The 23008-nt window shown below is 39.6% G+C and overlaps 1 protein-coding gene across 1 annotated transcript in view; it reads right to left on the bottom strand.

Moving 5' to 3' along the window:
• Positions 1-23008, bottom strand: part of LOC102291117 (cadherin-4) — a 239206-nt gene that overhangs the window by 73413 nt on the left and 142785 nt on the right. Inside the window, exon 4 of the mRNA XM_005926152.3 lies at positions 6994-7220. Coding sequence (XP_005926214.1) covers positions 6994-7220 — 227 coding nt within the window. The remainder of the gene's footprint in view (positions 1-6993; positions 7221-23008) is intronic.

Raw genomic sequence — 23008 nt, forward strand, 5'->3', positions numbered from 1 at the left:
TTCCTCCCCAGCAGCTGACATTTGAGAATAAAAATAAAATACAACACAGAAGCAGTCTACAGTGTTGGAAGATGGCAATGGCTTCTGGCACATATTGAAAGTTGAAGGTCCTGTATGATGCAGTCTATAAAAAGTGTTTTTCTTTGTCTCTGTTTGTTCTTGCCTGGTCAAGGTCCCTCAGAGGGTTGGCTTGTATCTGCCAGCGGAAACAATGCTTTCAAGGCTGACTTCATTAGATGGACGCCCAAGAAAAAAGCTTTTAAGGCTGCTTTAAAGAAAATGTGTCAAGCAACCTGGCATATGGTGTGTATGTGTTTGTGTGGGTGGGTATGGATGTGGGGTGTGGAGGAGCATGGGCTTAGGTGTCATGTTCAGTTTCATCAACCAAGTGCTGTACTTCAGACATCTTGGACTGTGAAATCCAGGGCACTTTAAGTAATAGTGCAAAAGGAGAGATTTTTAAACAGGTAAAGGATTACGGTAGGTGAGGAGACCACATTCACATTCAAAGAAAGACTGGATTTGCTGCTCCACATGGCCATATGCAATAAATATTTAATGTACCATCCACAAAATTACTGCTCTTAAGGGTTGAAATTATAAAAGCTTCTGCATTGGTAGATTTTTACCACTTTTGTAGAAAGACTTTAAACTTAAAAAGGCCACTATTATAATAATATTTAATAATATTTCCCATAGCTCCCATAGCTCTGTTTTTGGTTTCCAACGTTTGCTCCTGCTGGCTTAAAAATGTAAGAGAACAGGAAGCAAAACAAACCCACAGACGTCATATTTCCACTGCTTATCTCTACTTTATTATATTCCATGAAAGCTTAAGTTGTGAAACAATGCCTTACAAACCCGCTGTAAGCTGTGGACAGGAATAAGCCTCACGTGTGATTTGTCCCTAGAAGTTGGCAGTCCAGCAACAGCTAGCTTAGTTTATAGTCAGTTCTAGTAATTTAGATGAAATTGCCCATTAAATAACGCAGAGGGAAAGGTGCTCTTATGAATTTTAGAGGAAAGTTTTTTAAGCCTGAAGTTCAGCACCACATCATATGTACCCTAAATAATTAATTGAAACAATTAAGTAGGTACAAATAATTATATAGAAGCAAAAAAAAAAAGACTATGACTGTGGGAGGGTTCCACTCACTGTTGTTTATTTCAGTCTTCTAAGAGCACAACAACAGTAAAATCTGTCTATCATCTTTGGATCTTGTAGGGCAAGAACTAGCTCAGTCAGCAAATTAACAAATCAAACCACCCTCCATGCTGTGCAGCAGTCTGCTGTCCATACTGGGATCCTTTCCCGAGTGAGCAAAGTTCAGCAGCACTTTAGACCTCAGCATGCCACTGTACTCTTGCCATGGGCCCAGAACAGACAGCTGAGGCAGCAAAGTGGAGCTCTCCATTGCATCCCCAGCGACATCCCATCACTGCCACACTTTTCCCATACAAAAAACAAAAACAAAAAAAGTCCAAATGAAACAGTGATCTTCTTTACAACATTGCGTCAGTTCTTTGAGGTCTGCAGGCATTCATTTATACATAGCTCTAAGGTTAATTCTAAGGCCTCACCGCAGCATTTCAATCAGGTTGATGTTTGAACTTTGGCTGAAACACTTCTGTTATTGATTTGCAACTCTGCTTGAGACCATTGTCCTTTTTCATTACCCAGTTTTGGCCAAGCTTTAGTTTTAGGACAGATGTTGTAACATTTGACAATACTTTACTGTACAGATGAGTTGATCATCGACTCAGTGATTATAAGGTCCTGAGCATTATAGCCAAACATTTTCACTTTGGTCTCATCTGTCCATGGAAAGGACATTGTTTCAGAAATCTTTCAAACAAGCCATACTTGTTCAGTCTTTTTTTAATTATACAATCAAAAACTTTAAGATTTACCATGCTAACTGATTCTTGTAGAGTCTGAGATGTAACGTTTGGATGTTTTTGCAAATTCTTTTAGTACTGCATGGTCTGACCTTGTGGTGAATCTGCTGGGATGTGATGTCCACTTCTGGGAAGATCATAGCACTTTACTGGTTTGAATTCTCCAAACCAGTAAAGTGCCAAAATTTAGATTTTTCAAGAGGTGATCACACTTGTGGATGATCAGTTAATGAACTGCATGTCATTATCAGCACCTGCCTGCTACATCCCCCCCTTAATTTCTATGCAGAGAGTCCTACGAAAGCTTATTTTTTCATGATTGATTTTGTGTGTTTCAAAATAACACTTTAGTACTGTTTTGAAAAGGCTTGAAAAAAAATAACTTTAAATTAAATGTACATTAAAATTGTTGCAAATGCAATAACAATAACAATATTAATATTGTATTCAGCTTTTCGATTAGAATGGAAAGACATCCTCACTTGGAACATTATTTTGTGTCTGTTAGCCAATAACAGCATGAATAAATAAAGAAAATAATCAGATACAAATGTCATCTGCTAAGGAGCACAACAGGAGCCCATCTGCTCCTGTTAATACAAATAGCCCTGCAGCCTCTTCAGATATCACAGTTAAGGTGTTTTTATAAGAATTTTAAAGACAAATTATTTCCAAAATAACAAAAAAGACAATATGGAAAATTATATCGGTATTCAGTCATAATATTTTAGAGAAATCTGTAAGCCTCCTTTGTTCTCCACCAAATCCAGATAGTAATCGTCAGTTCTATTTCATGATTTCGATATTCAATAAATTGCTGTAAACACGAACTGAAAAACACTAAAACTAAATTGCTGTCTTTATGCTCATGGATAATGGATAAATGTATATTGAGCTTTTTGCTAAAAATACCAGGCGTTGGAAACATTGCTGATGTGTAACTGGTGTATACAATCAAACACACACGCAAAATAAAAGGGCCAATTTAAAAAAAAAATACTAAATGTGGTAAAGTTTCCAATTATTTCAAGGTAAAGCACAACCTCCATGACTTACCTTTTAATAGTATGCCTTAATGTCATAAAAAAACAGCATCACAACCCTCATCATTTTAAAAACCTTACTGTGCAAGATTGTGTAATCCAATCAAAGATCTGACCTGTTGATTACATTAGATGCCACTAAAGTGTATAGATGACTTTAATATGAATAAAATACAGTTTAAAGTAACTGCAAAGCAAACAACTATTCTAATATATAATCAAATGTAGTGGAATATCATAAAATATTCAGTGCATATTCAGACATAAAATGAGTAAAAACTGAGTAAACTGTGAACCTATGCCAGCAGTTCAGTTATATATGAATTAGTTAAATATGACTGTGTTTAAATTCTCGCCATCTAAAGTTGCCAGTTTAGGAACTGAAGCATTTGCTATTTTGACCAACAGGGGTGCTACAGTACAACCCACTGCACTGGAACTGACAAAAATCCTGATCATCCTTGATCAGCTTGTGCTCATTCTCAGAGTCAGAAAAGAAAGAACCAGCAGTCTCCCCTCCTCCTCTTGTACTGTGTCACCCATCTGCACAAGAGGCAGACTAGTCCTAACAAATTTTACCATATTCTGTTTCCTGCACTGTGCGGTTTGGAGAAACTTGAGCATGACTAGGGTATCAGTCACGGTTTTCTGTCTCATCTGCCGGCCAAAATAGTTTTCTGCCAGAAACTCAGTGTGGTCCTTTGCATTCAGTCCATATTCAAGAAACTAATGTCTGCTAAGCATAACGTGCTCGTGTGCACAAACTGGGTTTGTGCACACGAGCATGAGCGAAATGAGACAGATGTGAGTTAGGCCCGGATAAATGCATTCTTTTTCTTCAGAGAGAGGAAAGCTTCATGGGGTTGACTGCAGGGGATGGCTGCCCCACATCCCACCAGTGCAGTGAGGGGAGGCAGAGGTGGAACAAGACATGTTTGGGATGGATTGAGGGAGATGAGGAGTCAGTTGTCAGAAGCAGATGTGACCCCCCTCACCTCCCTCTGCCTAAATAAGTCATGCTCTAAATCCTTTTATCTACACATGCTAACAGGTACTAGTGAGTTCCCTGAGGAGAAATGTAGAGAGAAAAACATGCACAACAAGAAAAAAACCATAAAAACGTAGAGACACAGAGACAAAGATCTCTGCCCGTCACTGCAGCAAAAGGCTTAAGCAGGTTTTTCTTTCACCATGGTATAATTCTGATCAAACTTCAACTCCGATTCTCTCTTTCTTACTCATATTCACATAGAAAAATTACAGGATGGTGATGCAACAGATTTAGAAAAATAGGAAAAGCAGAGATATGTGATCACTTATTCAAACTCTTATGAAAGACGGAGGAAAAGGAGCAACAGCAAACTGGAGTTAGTAGACTTTTTAAAGACAGCTTTATAGATTCTAGAGATTTTGTTATTTTTCTTAATACAACACAGACGGGGCACACATTCTCTGGCATGCAACCCTGCACAGATTAAACCTTTAGGTGCCAAGCGAAGACACAAGCACACATAGAGCATACGCAGCAATGAAAATTTAACGCAAAATTAGCATAATACACACTTGATCCAACATAATCTCCCACAATAAAATAACATTCTTGCACACATGCTTATGCACAGTAATGCTATGTGAACAGGAGTCACTGAGTGTGAAATGGATGCCCCCCAATCCTCGACCAAGCTCCCCCCCACCCACAGCCCTGGTGCCATCAGCCTTAGCCAGCTGGCGGTGGTCCCAGCACTTCCCCTCCACGCCACTGCCTCCCCATAACCCTGCATGCTTTGATATCAGCCAGCCCCTGGCTACCCAGACATCTGGAAGTTATTATTCAACAGAGCACACCACAAAGCACCATTTCCATAATGAAACATCACATTTTGTTTTAGCGCCCTGCTTTCTCCTGCTGTCCTCATACATGTTTGTTACAACTTGTAGCATATTTCTGACCTCTGACCATCTTGTTTGATTGCTTGTCTATTCTTTGCTCCTCGGGATATACATATTAATTGACTCAGTGGAAAATTACGTTTAAAAATGCATTCATTTGACCTTTGACACTTTAGTACTGAAACTCAGTCGAGTGAAAAAGCCAGCATTAACTATAAAAGAGCGTAATTAAAGATCAACCTATTCAGAGCCAGAACAATACACACTCTTCAACTCATTCCCATTAACTACCAGCAGATATCCCACTCTCTGTTTGGCTCTTTGAATTTATGACTGACATATTGCCATTGCTTCCATTTTCTAGCATTGCACATGACTACCGTCTGATTGTTAGCATAATGGAAATGTTTCACTGCTTTTATTTTCATCACAACAATGATTGGCTAAAAGTTTCTGACCAGCCAGGGACCAGAATTGTCTGATTCTCATTCTTGCAGCAAGCAGCTCCCTTTCATGCAGGAGTAGAGGCAAAATCGAGGAAAATGATCTTACTACCTGATAATTGTTTTCTTATATAAATCTATTGCACCTGCTTTTGATTGATAAAGTAAAATATATAAAATAAACTCGGGTGTACAGCAACTCATTTTCAGTTAATTATTTGCACTTCCTTCCAGGAGCATAGATCTTTATTTTCATTTGTTTCAGCTGTTGCCAGAGAAAATCATATATTGCATTGAGAAAAAGTAGAATTTTGCTACTATATGCCAGATACAGTTACAAGTTTTAGAAAGAAAACTGATTTTGGCAGGTCATACTTGGGGAAAAATCAGAAATTTTAATTGGGCAAGAAAATTATAATTAGTGCACCAATAATATGCATTTTTATATAGCAATGATAGAATTTCCTGATAGTGAAAGCCTGTTCTAAACATTGACAAGATGACACTGACAATCACTGGGGAACTTTTAGGCTCATATGCATTTGCACTTTTACATGCAGGGCAGATTTTAGCTTGCTTTATTAGAGAAAACCTGCAGAAATAATAGCCAGCTTGGTAGACTGGAAGTTGAAAATTGAAGGCCAGAAATTGGCATTTCTCCCTCTCTCTCAGTGGTCACTGTTTCTGTGCACAGTTCCTTCCAAAAATAAGTGCAATGAGCAAACTCAAAATAAAGGTAAAGTTGAATCATTTTTATCCAATCCATGCACAAGTTGGAGCAGATTATGTATTTGTGTTTGCGAATCTGATGACGTCAGCTGTGCAGTCTGAGCCATCAGAGCTGATTTGTGCTGTGGAAAGATCTGATTCACCGGTAAAGTGGCCGTTTAGAGGTTTTTCAGTGAAGAAAGTGGCAGAAAACAGCTAAAGTACATTTAGTTTGTTGCAAAAACCAAAATAATGAGCTCAAAGAAGTTATAATCAGGTGGAACTTCCCTGTGGTAACAGAAAGGTAACACCTTTCTCATTAGAGTCCATCTATAACAAGCACGAGTGTCTTCAACATTTTAGTGTTTTTATTTGACTGGCAGATAATGGCTGCTTCTTACCAAAAACGAGAACTGTCTACTGAGTAAAAACGAATCCTTGGCAGCCTTTTTTCCATTTTTTTTTAATGTAAGTGAGATTTGATCTGTTCCGGAATTTACTTTCCAATAACTTATGTGAGATGTGCACTTAGTTAATGAACACAGGCCCCTGTTTTTGCCTAATGTAAATAACACTTGGGGTGATATTGGCTCTCAGAGCTGGCCTTGTGGTACCATAGTCATGGGGACAGTTAGGCTCATACTGCTCAGTCTCTGTCTCTGACCTTTGACAGCTTTTAAATAGAAAAGGAAGAGACAAGAACCCCTGGGATACCCAAGGCACAGGATGTTTTCCAATAACAGCTTATGGCTGAGGGGAATCTTACTCTCCCCCTGTGGCAGTCTGATTCTATCACTTTTAACTGTGTGGCACTGCTACTTCTTTCTGCTCCACCCCCTCTCTCCCCTTCGCTGAAACCCCAAGGAGTTTTGACCTGATTCTTGGCTGTTACTATCACCAGACCACTGGAGAAAATGTGATAGGAAAAAGAAACTCTGGAACGATAATTGAAATTTGAAGCATGATATTTCTGTGTGTCTGTGCTCGAGCTCATAAAATCTGAAACTCACCTCATTTTCAGTTTGTTGGGATGATGGTAGGTCAATCAGTGCCAACTGCACCATAGTCTCCCAGACATGTGCGTGCGGACCACTTGCTGTCAGTTTCAACTGGACAGGTTCATCTAGGTTGGCTCCCTCTCGTTGGGCAAAGATGGATCCATCTGTCCGCACGCCAAAGAGGGGGTTGCTGCTCTGGAAGACCACACCTTCATTTCCCATGCAGTCGTCAAACTTCACTGGAGACACACAAAAAGAGAGGATTTGAATTCACTATTCATCACAGTTGTAGAAACTAAGAAGCAAAACAGGTACAAACACTGGCAAGCATGAAGTTGAAACTGCTTTCCTAACTCACAAAAACATATCTAAACATAGCGTCCCTGCAGTACTTGCATCTCATTAGGAGGAACATGACAAACTGGCTACTCTTAAGGAAGATTATTTAGCCTAGTCCGACACTGGTGTTTCTCACCATTTAGTCTCTATTAATAATAAGGTCAAGCAGTCACTATGATTAGACTCCTGAGGATTATTGTATGCAGATGCATGCCTCTTTATCCTGTAAATGTAGAGGTGAAACATGACAATGACAAGAAGCTGTAACTGAATTTGATAAAGATGCATGTAAAGATGTCTGCTAGTTTATTGTTAGACTTACAAAGAAGAATACAGCATACATAAGGACAACAAACAACCTTTAAATCTTCTGTCTTCTATATTTAATCTGCTCATATAGTCAGTTTTTTGACAAAGACTATGCTTTTGGCTTTAGTTGTACTTCTTCTCTTTCTCCAATTATAAACTGAAGGCACATACAACATATAGAAAGTGCTGTGGAGTATGCCACATCATTATCTTACTCTAATGTACAGTAACTGCTGAATGAGGATTTAAATAGTTTCTCCTTCTATATGGCTTGGCTTGATAGCATATTTCACAGACTCCTGCAAATCACAGGGTTTGCATTGCTTCAATAGTTTTTCTAAGGCTTTATTACACACATCCACCGGTTTCCATTAGAGAATACAGTGTAAGCGTGTGGAGAAAACTAACAACCTGACCTGAGTGTTATGTAATTTTTGTAGCCGTTATAAATAAAAATATTTTTGCAGTGCAGTTAGCACTTCTTATTTGCTCCTTCTTTCCCTGACAAAATCAACATCTTTCCAAATATTGATTAAACCTATGATTCAGTTTAACCAATTAGGCAAAAAGATTAAAGGAAGCTTACGCTACACAGAAAGTATTGCACTGAGACGGGAAACACAAACCGTAATGTAATCTGAGGGATGTTAACGCAGAAAGCCTCTAGAGGTTTGTGTCCTTCATATTCTGTTAAATTAAGATGGCACCATAAACCTGTTCACCATGGAGCTTTCAGAGTTGCCTGGACACTCTTGTGTTTGCTCTCTAATGAAATTCTTGCGCAGTTCATAACAGGATGAGTCACTAGCGAGCATAGCCCATACCAGTCTCTCGTTCTCACTTCCTTTCTCCCTCGCAGCACCTGTAGCCTTCCCACTCAGGGATTAGAGTCCAGATAACATATCAAGGAAACCTTAAGCTGAATGCCATTACTCACAGATTTCTCATGGCTTTCTCTCTCCCCCAAACCACTACAACAGCTGAAACAAGGTTTCTATTACAGGGTGTAAACTATGATTAAATCCAGCTTTTTTGTGCTGTCTAGCCCTAAAAACACCTGTGATCATGCCAGTGCCCTCCTCTCTAAGGCCAGTTGTTCAGATGGCCACTCAGAGCTCAGTCAGAGGGAATAGCCTCTAAACGATACTGTCCACAGAGTGTATCAGGAGCTGCACAAGAGTCCTGGTGTAGACAGAAAAAGGCAGGATATAGAAGATGGATTACATCAATACAAGAGGCAACAAAGCCTTGGATCATGGATATCATCAGACCATTGCTCTCTTTGTATTGCCGAACAACCCCCACCCCTCCCTAAAAGCCTTGCTTGTCTTTTCAGTTTATCTCATTCACTTTTCTCTTTTTGTCCAACCCTGTGTCATTTCTACTCTACCATCATTTTTTGCAGATTTCCAAAGATTACATCTGGGGGTTGGGGGATGGGGATGATAACAAACACACCAGTTGGCAAACATGTGTCTGTGCAAACAGAGTTTTGGAACACTGCCTGAATATATTAACAATGAGAAGAAGTCAAAAATCAAATTCAAAGCATGCTTTATTATATTTCTAAGTGCTTGTATCTGTGAAGCATTTGAACACCTGAAAAAAACACAAGCAGCAGGTGGTCTGTTGCCCCTTCTCTCTGTGTCCTCCAATTATTGTCTCTTCTCTCTATAAACTAGGCACACAGCCAGCAGTGCAGCCATATTGCAGTTATGGCTGGCACAGGCCTGTAGGCTTATACTTTGCACTAAGAAAAGGGATAATCAGCAAGGGGTGCTTCAAGCCATATTAAAGAAAGCATGCACTTCTGTAGCACTTTAAAGGCATTCGCTATCAAAAATAAATTTTGAATGTATCAGTCTTCATTTTAGGCATGATCACAGACATCAAAAGAAGATTGTTATTTCCATATGTAGTAGGGCTGCTCAATTAATCGAATTTTAATCACGATTACGATCTGGGCTTTCAACGATCATTAAAAATGACTGAGCCGATTATTAGCCCCTCCCTCGTGCTTTACTCTCGCGCTGCTCCGTGTGGCAAATCGAGCGCACCTCTCTGCATTTCGAACGCGTGTCACAACAATTAAGAGCAGCGGTCTCCAACCTTTTTTGTGCCACGGACTGGTTTATGCCCGACAATATTTTCATGGACCGGCCTTTAAGGTGTTGCAGATAAATACAACAAAATAAAACTAGTACCGGTACCGAAAAAAAGAAAATTTATTCATAACACACGTGAAAAGACCAAGGAAAACCGAGTAAACGATAACAAAATAACGCTGAAAACCGATAAAAACCCTGAAAACTATACATTTCACACCTGAGCCTCAACTCTCGTAGCCCGGCCGGTACCAAACGACTCACGGACCGGTACCGGTCCGAAGCCCGGGGGTTGGGGACCGCTGATTAAGAGGACCCGAGGGAAGCTCGGAAAGCTAAGCAGAAGTTATTTGGAGAGAAGAGTGACTGCCATTGGTTGAAAAGAGAGGTAAAAAAAACTTCAGTGGTGTGGAAACATTATGGGTTCGCGGAGTCAAACGTGGATCAAGTAGACATAGTGTGTAAACTTTGCTACAGTGTCGTAGTTGCACCACAGAGCAACACTGCAAAGTGGATGTTTAAATTTTTCATTTATTTTTTATATTGCAAACATTTGCACTGTTATTAGTATTTGCACACTATTTTATATTATTTTTTGACAATCTTTAAAGTCATTATTCAACACATTGTTACTGTTAAATAAATATTGTCAAATAATCGAGATCTCAATTTCAGTGAAAATAATCGTGATTATCATTTCTGCCAAAATCGAGCAGCCCTAATATGTAGTCATTTATATTTGGCATTACGGCTCTGTCCTGGAACCTCGCTATCTTTGCATCAAGAGAGCCAGCAAAACAAGAGGAAGCATCGGTGACAAAAGATCTGACACTGACTAACTCAGACACAGCATGATAGAAGGAGCCGTGGCGGAGATGTGTTGCAAAGTGGCTTGCAGATGTTCAAGAAACACAACAAGCTAAATCAACCCAGTTAGTGTTTTCTATGTGAGATTGGCCAGCTGGATGCTTAAAAGGTCATCAGCTAAGCCCTGGTGTTGAGATCAGCTGATCTGCCGAGACTGTGACTGACTGGACATTAAATAACTTAACAATGCTATGATGATTTTTTTAATGTGAAAGTAAGAAAATATGTGTAAACATCTTTTGGATGGTCTGAGAGTGATGCTGAAATAATGGGTTCACTTCACACCAAATCGTAGTCAACTAATGCGGTAAGGCTAGAAAACAGGGTTAGATAATATCGTAATCTGTCTAGTTTACATATCATGTTTTCTGTCTGTTTACCAGTAAATATCTATATGAATGAATGAATGAATTATTAATTAATCAACCCACCCACAATTACTTCACAGTGGGCCATCTGTCTCTATCTCAACACCTTCTCACAAACATCTTGTTAAGTCCAGATCTTAATTTCCTAATGTTTTAAAAAGCAACAACACCTGAATGCTATAAACCGTCTCAGAAATTCATGTTCAGTAAAATCAGTAAGGTATGTAGTAATAGTAGTGCATGTGCTGTCAGAGTAAATCATTCCTATGCATGTGTAAGCCTGCATTTTCTCAGTGTTGGCATGTCTTAGCAATGACAAGCCAAACTAACTACACCCATACCCATTTGGAAATAGAGTGACAGGGTGTGGATAGAGTACCCAGAGGGACTTGTTCTTGCACCAGTTAAGAAACGACAGTGCCAATTTTACCCCTCCATCAACATATGCATGCTCACACACACACACGGACCTCCATAGCATAGCTCCTCTTTCACTCACTTGGGTCAATACCGCTATAAAAGAGATTATAAAAATTGGCCAGCAACAAAGCACTGAAGCCCAACGGCACAGTGCTACACATTAACAAGTCGTCTAAAGCGGTAGGCTCCGTTTGAGCATTGATCTGGCAAATAAGACAGACACCCCAGTGCGTCTGTCTTAAACAGCCAACACAGCACTTCTTCACCGTCTAGTCGATGTGGACAGTCAACCCCTGAAATGTTACAAATTCTACCATGCTCAGTGCGTTCCAACACAGGAAAGGAATATAATCATTGATTTCTCCATTATGATAGGGTGAAAGACAGTAAATGGAGCTTTGTGCGTTGCTTGGTTGTTATCACCATCCAACCCACCCCACTACCACCCTGCCCCCCTTTCTAATTAAAGTTTCCATCTCACTCCAATAACACAAGGACAAGGAGGAGAGAAACACAAAAAAAGAGATGTGACCTTCTTGTGGTGTTCTATGGACAGCCTGGCAGGAAGTAGCTGACAAGTGTTGAAAGGGAAGTGAGAAAGGGATGGAGTCAGGGGACAGGGAGAAAGCTGAGGAGTGACAATAAGAAGGTGAGAGGGGAGGGGAGAAGGGAAGGATGAAGAATGTGTAGAGGTGGCAATAACTGTGACAGTGAAATTAACTGTGCAGGAAAAACATGGAAATGAAAAAACAGCAAACGTAAGTATGGTATATAAAAGCTGCACTGGATGCCACGCAGTTGAAGAAACGAAACCACATGTCTAAAATGGCGATGAGGAAGAAAAAGAGTAAGAACTTGGAGGTAAGGTGGAGCTGGAAACTGGGGAGGGCAGTGGATGGAGGCCTGCACTGGGCTCCTGGCTCAGTGAACTAGATCCCCGTTACACACCTACATTGGAATGGATGGGATGCTCAGATGGCTGTTTAAACAGGTTAATTGGGCTGGCCTCTCGAGAGATCGGGACAGATGGATCAATGGATAGAATGAAAGAAGAGAGAAAGAGAGAGTGAACATGAGACAAAGAGAGAGCAATGGAGCTCAGAAATATAGAAAAGAGGTTGGATGAAGAGATGAGATGAGTCTGGCCGCTGATCACAGTCTCCACGGGGAGTATGCAGTCTAATCAGAGTAGAGTGGGGCTGTACAGTGGGCTTGGCCCTCAGTGGCTGACTAAACAGAGCCAGGTCCACTGTCCACTACTGATAAATTATAAAAAGAGGACAAACTTGTGATAGAAGGCTGTTTAAAGCTATGTTAGAAGCCCATCAGGGAGACTGATTCACTGATGCCAATCATAGACAGTGGCTCATCTCTCTATTCTTCACAATAACCTTCAAAAGGATGATGGTAGTGACCAACGCCTACTATAAAAAATGCTCACAGTGCACAAACAGTCAAAAATAAAGAGATTATGCACTGGACACAGACTCAAACTGTGTTGTACCATTCAGAAAAAAATGCTGACAGAAAGCATCAAACTAAAAATGTTCAAAGTTTTTTTATTATTATTATTTATGAAAAGAAATAGATGATGAACACACAGTACAAAGAACAAGTGAATAATTACTCAAAACTGGCTGCTACTTATCAATCAAAAATTCATCAAAGCAAACCTGGTTGTATTAATGAATCGTTCCAAACCCGCTTGTGTTGGTTCAGTAATCTGGCTGTTTCACGCTTTTAGTGCATTTTATGTACATAAGCACCTGAGGAATTCACAGAATGAAGTGCAGTCATATTTAGCGACTATAGCAAATTCAAAAACACTGAGTGAGACTATTTCACTCATAAACTCCTACAAAGAAAGAGACTGTCTTTGGTTGGGAGGACGTACATATTTTCAAGGGAAAAAAATCTTGTGCGTTAAAATCAGTATATATAGAGTAGTGTTGATTCTGTATGAAAATGAGGGGGGGGGGGGGGGGGGGGCGGCGGGAAGTGAACTTCCATTCTTTTAATTTCCATTTCGAACACTGAGATGGGTTCTCATTTTAAATTTCAGTCATGCAACTTTGTTGTTTCTCTTAACTTTCCAAGCCTTGCTTATACAGACCACAGTTCCACTGCATCAAACTGTCTACCATAAAGTGAATGTAGAGTTTTGGGTGTCCTGATATGGATGGCCTGTGGTGTCTTATGTAAAATTAAGCAGCTTTACTCTGTGTTTTGTTTGGTTGAACACTGATACACTTTACTTCACCGCTACGCTTTCTCTGAGTGAAAATCCAAAATGTCAGCATGAGATATTAGGCTGTAGACAGAGCTTTACCCCAAAACACCTCTTCTGTTTTTGCTGTTAAATTTTAACTGAAAGAACGAGGGAGGGCTTACATGAAAGGGAGGACAAAAACACAGCGTTTAATACAACGCTAAAAATATCATTAAAAAAAGGGTCATCCTAGGTGAAATATGATTAAAAGCAGTACAAAAAAATGAAATAAATAAAATGTTAAATGGTAACCATATTAGACACTGTAAATCCAAAGTTTAACGGTTTAAATATATATATATGTATGTTCATTTTGAATCTGCTCAACACTCTGTAAGAGGCTGCATGGACAAACTGTTCATAATGGCATGGGGGAGCATTTTGAGCAACATATTCAGCCAATCAGACGGTGCCTTTTTCAGGTGAGGCATGTTTCATGTAAGAAAGATAATGCAAAATATTATCATGCACATTTTACATTACTGTCACCTGTTGCCAACATCTGAAAGGGAAAATAACACACAGAAATCTCGAGCAGCAGGGTTACGGTTAGATCTTTATGAAGCAATTGCAGGAAAAGATTTAACTTTCACTATAACAGTAGGTGGTTTCCTTCATTACCAAATGGTTACAGTGTGATGCAACACAGTGGTAAAAACATCAAACTGAATATGAAGAGTTAAAAAACCCAACTAAACCCCCCCCCCCAAACCAAAAAAACAACAACTCTCAGGTCATCATTGTGTCTCTTTGCTGTTGTTCTAATATTTAACTTTTTATACTTAACATATAGTTTAAATTATACATTTCTTTTAGCTTTATACAGCATCCAAACTTTCTAGATAACAAGGTCATGTGACTATGATATGGATATATGCGAATAGGGATGCACACTGCAGAGTAAATTTGTCACACAGCGAGGAGGGGAAAGCTTTTCTGTCAGGAAAGGTTAAACACCAATTAAAAGCGGCTGTGCATGGGCAGTTTGATGCTGTTTATGCATATTATTTAGCTGACTTGTTTTTCAGTATGGTTTATGAAAAACGTCTTGCAATAAAGTATAGTCAATTTCCTATAAATACTTCATTTGGATGAAAGTGGCCCTTTCTGCATATCGTTAGCTTCATAGCATAAGTGCCTAAGTCATTTTTTTGTGTTTTCGGAAAACAAGACAAAACTAATTTTCTAAATATCACATGCATATTTTTAATTGATATTTTCAATTTGACCAAAAAATGACTTAGGCACTTATGCTATGAAGCTAACGATATGTTTTGCTTGAAGCCAAAATTCACGATGAATGAGTCCAAGAAAAATATATCATAAAATTAATTAACTGTTCTCCTTGACCATCTAAACTAGCCCCTTTTCCTGTTCAGCAGTTTTCAGAGAAACTGCTGGATGGCTAATCAAGGGAGTGCTGCTGCCACTGTAGCTGGTTAGTCATGGAAAGCATTCAAGTAATGCTAACAGGCTGATCTGAGCTGCTGGAGACTTGGTTTGCACACTCCTGACTGATTACAGACTGAAAAAGTGAGAATATATTTGCCCTAGTTCGATTTTGTCTATCAAATTTGCACTTTCTGATTTACAGTGTATAGATGAACAATCAACTTCATATAGTTCGGGGGCGTAGTGAGGGTTATGTTTTGAGGGCTTAGTTAATATTTTGCTAAATTATAGAGGAGAGAACTTTTAGTAAAACTGCCTCTATGATGCAGACTTTAACAAAGGGGGTTATTATTTATAATTGTGCGAAGGTTCTACATATATCTTGAGGGTTCTTCTGATTTGTACTATGCCAGCATATTATGCTAAAGTGAATATTTGCTTAGACTAATAAATCAGTAATGCACAAGGACACATTTACATACACATATTTACAGAGATAGCAACCACAAAGACATTGTTTTTGACTAATCAACATCTCTCTAATGACTGATTAGTATTCCTGTACACTGGCACAGAAGTGCTTGATTAGCCTTTAGCAATTCTCAGGCATCTCTCCCAGCAAGGGAAACTAACTAAACAGTTTCTTGACCTGCTATGAGAACTCCAAACAATCACAGTGTGTTGCTGCTTGTACAACTAAAAAAAAATGAAGAGACAAAATATATATGGGAACGCACAATAAATAAAATGGCTTCCACAGAAAAAGCAATATTTCAAAATCCACAACATGTCTTGTAGTTAAAAAGATAAGGCTACGTCTCAAGTGTACATTTCTCTATAATGAAAAACAAAATCTCACATTTGCTTCATTTTATTAAGGACCTAATTCCCAGCTTCTCAGATCTGCATTGTGTGCTTGTGGTGAGATCTTAGAAATGGAAGGTAGCGAAAAAAGCAAGAGAGAAAAATCAAGCGTTTTTGGCAATTAAGAATAGACTTATGGGTGATGAAGGCAGAAGGTATTGAAAAGGAAGAAAAAAGGAGTTGCTCGTAGGAAAGACTGGAGGAAGCAACAGCAAAATGAAAGTAAGCACATCGTTTTCTCAACCTTCTTTGCAATGCTGGATACTGGAAAGCAAAATAAAGCTGTGGTGGAGCAGAGATACAGAGACAGCCGCAGTTAACGCAGTCAAATAGCAGGCTTTTTGCTACACAGCAAACCACAGCTCATGTCCGTGCACTCTTGTCGTTCCTTCACAGCAGTCGCTTGGCCTTTTACCCTGTCTTTCTGTGGTTGTGGTACAATGCGTTTTCTGGATCGATAGCCAACAAAATTCAGTGATGGTTTTGATGTGTACAGTACAGGCTATCATTCCCTGGAGACTTGGCCCAGATTTTGTATCACAATTTACAACTGCAAGACCTAAAGTCCTGCATCAAGAGATCTGATACAGTCTGTCCGCAGGTCTTAACAGAAGCGTGCAGTTGACAGACTGAGTGAAGGATTTGCATGCTTGTCTTCAAGAAGAATGTAGTTGCAGGAGGCTGAAATAAGATAAAGCAAGTGTGGCAAGTGTCTGTCTGAGAGTGACAGCTGCTGTCATCGGTTGGCATCAACTTGGTGTCTGTTGGCTTTTTCTTTGCATTCTAATTTTGTTCACCTTATTCCAACTCTTGGTCCTTCCTCTGTAACCACCGAGACTGAAGAAATCTCAAGGTCAGCACAACTATGTGTGTGTGTGTGTGTGTGTGTGTGTGTGTGTGTGTGTGTGTGTGTGTATGTCCTGTCGGCTCTATTCCTCATATCTATCTTATATCTACCCAGTCCCAATTCAAAACATGCCTGAATCTCTTCATATTTTCTGTCACACAGGGAAACATGAGGACAAATGCAGATACCACTACAATAAAAAGGGCAGCTAACTACATAAAAAAAAAAACCCAGAGACTTCAACTTTGCTTTTATTTTGGTGTTTGCCTGCAAGCATCAAATATACTTGTTGTAAAGAAAAGAAATCATTTTCATATTGTTTTCTCAAGCTTCCCCAAGGAAGCAAACAGCACAAAATTGCTTTTCCCGAATGCTGGAGGAAATACAGGCTGTATTATCAAATCTAATCATCATCTCTCCATCAAAACGTTAAGAAAAGATTCTGTTTTCCAATTTTAGAGGTCAGAGCATTAACCAGAGAACTCCCTCTAGCATTTAAACTGTGAAAAACATACATGTAATTACACAATCTGTATAGAGAATAAAGGAACACATTTTTTTTAGAAGTAAGAGGCTATATAACTTCTTTTTTTCACTTGAAACATAGCCATCGGGCTGTGATCCCTGAAATCCAGGGGCTGATGGTGGACTATGATGGTTGACCCATGCAATTAGTGGTTCTGAAGTTTCACTGAGATAGGAGCTGAGCTAAAAGTTCAAGAAATGGCCAAATCTGTTACATGACTTCAAAAACAAGTAAAAGAAAATGTGAATGCTACAGAAATACAACATCAATTGTCAGGAGTTACCGTGAAGCTTTAAGTTAGCTTTACACAATATTCTAAGTCAGCTTGTGCTGTGACGCATATCCTTGTAATAGAGGACTTGACTCAACTGGTAGCTGGTTGTGTTCTGGTTTTATCCCGATATAAGAGAAAGTTTACTAGGCAACCATATGCAGCAACTAAGTCACTACTTGTGGGGGGTTTACAGTTTCTATTTTAATGTTTCTGTTTCTGAACCTCTGCGAGATTCTGGCTGGATTCTGAATGCAAGTAGTTCATGTGAATTTCGGTGTATTCAAACGGCAACAGATGTGCGATTTTTGCCAACTTATCACAGTTAATTGCCGTGTTATGACTAACAGATTGCATGTAATTACCAACTTGACCCCTTTCAGTCACAAAACTGAAAGCAGACTGAGTCCATATTGATGTTTTATAGCCATCTTGTGGCACCAAATTCACTCTGGAGAGGGCAACTGACTGCGAGCGGTCATAGAGCTGGTCCCCGTCTTTGAGGCAACCATTTCAAAGGCAATAAGAGTGCAAGTTTATTGCATATGGTTGCAGTAATTCTGTTTGTGCCATGCCTCTTGACACTATTTTCTCTAGTGTGACTGCAGCAGAAGAAGTATGAATGTGTAAAACCTGTTACTCTTAGAAACCTGACCTGAGATCCTGGTCTTTGGAAAGATGCTGCGTACAGTTTGTGTCAATGTGACTCTGTCTGATTTGCCTTTTCTGTAGGCACTGCTACAGCAAATTCATAACTTTTTAAAAGAAATGATGTAAATTCATGTATTTGGCAAATCGCAGACTCGTAATGAACACGACTATAGCATTATTCAGGTTTTTTGTTCTCATTTAGGCACTCATGCGCTTCTTTTAGATTAAGGAACAATTGTGGCCTACCTTCATAGAAAAACAGTGTGACTTGAGAAAAAAATGTTTAAATTTACAGTTAGGGAAAGATGAAAGTTTCCTTGGAGATTAACCAAACTGTGTTATTGTGTAAACCTAACCTCAAATAAGAGTTTGGAATCAAATCCTTTATAAATAAAATGGTTTTTCCATTCACAAAACATTGCCTCTAAATGTAATACAGTGTGCAACTGTACTGAATCATTAATTCAGTCTGTAAAAAACAGCTTTCTTGCTAATGTGTAAGTGCATAAGAATTGCATATACATGTATAAACAGCGCTACAGAGCAAGTTAAAGAAGAGAGACGCTATCAATAGTAACATGATGTTTTTCATTATTTAGTACTACTGAATGAGTGTTCCCCAGACTGAGGTTTTAAAAGAGTCTAAATATATATTTAAAGCTGCTGAACAATAACAGGGCAAAGCCCAAAGAATTACAAAGTCGGCGAGTTTAAGTGTCTTTTCGTGTCCATATGTGTGTGAGTGATGTATTTGAACAGTGTAAATATCTCTTTTTTGGGTGAAAGTGTGAAATACAGTAATACTTTACTGCAACTGTTGATAAGGTTCACAGTGATATGCTGAGTCTGTCAGGTAACACTTACACACTCTCCCAAACACACACAAACACTTCGAAGCTAAGGGCTGAATCAGGCAGGAAGTGAAGGGCTCCCTGAGTTACAAACACAGGCAGCAGTGTAGCAGCTCACCCGCTTCGCTATCTCAAAAAAACTAATGCTTCAGAATACACAAACACATATGTTTTGGAAACAAATATTTATATATAATTTTTCACTCTAAGCGATTAGTCATTAACCTCCATTGGAGTGATCTCTAATGCAGGAATCCAGCAGGTTAAAACCTTGGAGCTCATTTGGAATAGCCATGTCCTGCATGTGGGAAGTATCTATCAGAGGGAAGGAAGTGTAGTTTTCATCAGTGTGACATCTGTGTGTGTATTTCTGTGTGGTCTGTTCATGTTTTGTGTGCACAGGGATAAAAATTAGCAGCGCTAGCAGGTTGCTCTGACAAGTCCTGTTAATGAGAACATCCTCTAGAGCCTTTTGGGCCAGTGAAAGAAACCAGAGGCCATAATCATCTGTTCAGCCTGGAAGATGGCGTGGAGGGGAGGAGGCTGCAGAACAGCAAAAGGCATTCACAATTACACCACACCATCTGCAGCGGAGGTGCTACCGTGTAGCCGAAAGTATGAGCACTGGGCAGAGAAGCTATTTAGAACAAAGGCCCCAAAGCTTCACCTTTGCAAACTATAAAGTAGGTCAGAAAAAGATTTGTGGTATTTATTGTGGACATTTGAGGACACAGCACATTAAATAGAAAAGATTAAACATAAACATACAGCAACCTGGAGTCAGAAAGCCTCTAGGCAAACATGCTTTAGTGATGTAAGGCATTGTAGCAAAGTCAAAACTTGCCAAAGGCAGGTTGTCCCCACAGGGTGTGTGACAGCTCCATTTAACATTGAGTTAAACATGTCATGACAAAGCTCTAATCTTGTTTTAAAAGCCTAGAATGTAAAAGAATGCAAAATATCTAAGTCTATCAAAGTGTCCTGCTATGCAGTTTATGTGCTGTGCTGTGAGTAGGTGTATAGTATGCACTTGTATGTCTATATATCTTTGTGGGGTGTATATCATGTGAGTGAGTAAGAGAGATGTGTGCGATCAAATATGTGTGCACTCAAATATGTATTCGCGATAAGTTGCCAATTTGGCTACAGTTGACTCACCTGCACCTGGCTCAGTGAGGCAAAGCCAACTGGCTCCTCACGAGTTTGGAAATCACAAACCAAGTAGAGGGGTTTAGAAATGCATGAGGCGCTTCTCTGTGTAACATTACCATGATTCATCTTCACAAAACTGCGAAAGCTTGTGATAATCGCTTTAGCTAATCCTTGCACGCTTCGGGCAAACAAGCATGGAGAGAGTGAAGGGGTGGTTCTTTAACCCCTGGGGGGAGGAATGAAATGGGTAATGGGGTTGGTGTGGGTGAAACATGGTCAGAGTAAAGATGTGCATTTCTATTTACCCGTTTCAGATTTTTATTCACCCGTTATGTATGTGTGTGTCATTGCACGCCACCTATGGTCTTCACAAACAGTTTCAATATATATTAAACTGAAATCATGGAAAGTGTCCAGCACCACTAATGGCTGTAATAATTAAAAGAGACATAATGCTGTTTTTGTATCTGTGTGTGTGCAGATGCCATTTGCTTGAACGAGGACAGGAAGTATGAGGAGAGAACAGAGGAATGAAAATATTTAAAGGTCTTATCAGCCATTGCTTCACCCGTGTGTTCCTGTACGCATAGTGTCAAGGTCAAGGCTCAATCTGTGTGTGCCAATATCTCTATTCAGACATATCTATCATTATCTATCAAACCTTTGACACAAACATAATTCTCTGTATTTTCTGGTTGCCAAGTCTCACCTGTGCTGCTTCTATTCCTAGACGTTGGACGGCTCCAGAGTAAAAGCATAAAGGTTTATACCTGGACTGACATCTTCGAGGGATATGGCCTATAGAGATGGCCACAGGATCACCTCATTAGCATTAGAAGGTGCTCTTCTTCCTGACAAGTGAGACTTCTCTGCACTGCTTTCACAAAATAATGAGCAAATATAACCCCTAATGGCTATATATATAGGTAACCATGATCTCAAGAGACCTGAAGTAAAAACCATACACCGTGAGAGGAGTCTCGGGCCTTTCAAAGTTTGTTGCAGTGTGGGTGTGAGGAGTGCACAAAGTAAACAAAAGACTTTAAGAGGAGGAAATGATGGTTGAACAGTGTTTGATGAGAGCTCTTAGCCTGTAGCTATAGAGCATTAGGCACAGATGAACCACAGCCAGCTCCCACACTGTTAATGTGGAACACATTACAACTGCACAATGAGTTATGATTGCCATTAAAAAGCAAATGATTCAGACTTCACAGCTGGATTTAAAGGGCTGCCACCGCTGTGCCCTGTCCTTTCTCATTCCTGCCCACGCTTACTCCGCTGACACTCTGGCGACAATCACTCCACTAGACTCGCCTCGCTGAGTATGTCCACTCACATTTAGGATGCTCTTCCGCTGGTGTGAATGCATTTATAGTGTTTTCTTTTGATGATTCAGTTTATAAACCAATTTGAGTAAGGCTGTATGGAGGCAACCTTGATTTTTAAAGTAAAAGAGTGCAAAAGAATAAATAGCTAACACGTCACATTATTAAGAAAAATGTGATGAGTTGGTGCTTGTGCACCAACTCTTGACTCAGCAAGTAGGTGATCCTTCTGTCATCTAAATTCGTTATCTCTCCCTTGCACTTTCAGTGCTAGCATGAGACCTATTAATGGCATTGTTCATTTTGGTATACCATGTGGGAGCACAAGATGAGGGCTAGCGGGGAGAGAAAAGGGAAAGAAGAAGGAATCAGTAGAATCACAAATAAAGAGACCTCTCTTCAGATTGTGCTTTCGCCCACATGATCTGGCTCCCCCTCTGGGGTCAGCGGGCTAGCTGTGAAATGAATGAGAGGCAAAGCGTGGGCAGGCGCTAACGCTAAGATAATGACACTTTTTTGTCAGACCTGGCCCAAAGCTCAATTTCTTGGCAAATGAATTTCTATGCACATATATATAGCCAATCAACCCTAATATAACTGTGTATACATACAAATAACAGACAATACAGGCAGAGAGACAACAGCTGTGCCCGGTGTGTGAGCGGGACTGTGCCTTGAAGGAAAGGCAGTCGATGTCACAATAAACATCCTAATCTTGAAAGCTATTTCTATGATCACAAGCATGCCCAATTTCCCAGTTTTATCTTTTAAACATCATACCCTACTGGGATTTATTCAGTGGAGGCAAAAGCTATTGCTCTTTTTTTTCATTTTGAAAAATACCACACGTCTGGAGTTACTTCATAAAAATGTAATAGCATGTTGCACCTAGTCGGGGGTTCATATGCATGCTGAACAGTTGTTGTTAAAGCATTAGCAGTCATATATTTACTTTGATCTTCTATTTCCTTTACTCTTTTCCTTATTTTTCCTCAATCTCTGCCTTGAAAAGATATTTATTGTGGAATCAACATGCTAGCATGCAAGCTAGTCGAAAAAGAGTGATACGAAGACAATAGCACGAGAAGCCAGACCTCTCTGTCGGTCAAAAAACATAAAGGATCATCGAGATATCAGCTGGCAGGCTCTGCTGTCGAGTTTTTCTTGCTGTGCAAAAACTAATTTTACTTTGTGGTTAAAAAGAGACCATGGGAAACAGGGACATCTGGTCATCACGCTATGACAAAAGAGAGGCTAGGAGTACTGACTGTTTGTGGTTTAAACCTACTGGCATCTGCCACAGACTAGAAAGACAGAAGGAGAAAAACTCTGTTGTTTGATCCGTACAAACACAGCTAACAGGCTAAGAGAACTTCCACACTGTGTTAAGAGCGTCAGTGGTCAAAAAACTCAAACGTTTCTCTCCAACTACCCCACAGTTGAGGAAGACTGCAACAATTATAGGAAA

Source organism: Haplochromis burtoni, unplaced genomic scaffold, assembly GCF_018398535.1.
Source record: "Haplochromis burtoni strain Fernald_Lab_line unplaced genomic scaffold, NCSU_Asbu1 Contig_91, whole genome shotgun sequence".
In the NCBI taxonomy this organism is placed as follows: Eukaryota; Metazoa; Chordata; class Actinopteri; order Cichliformes; family Cichlidae; genus Haplochromis; species Haplochromis burtoni.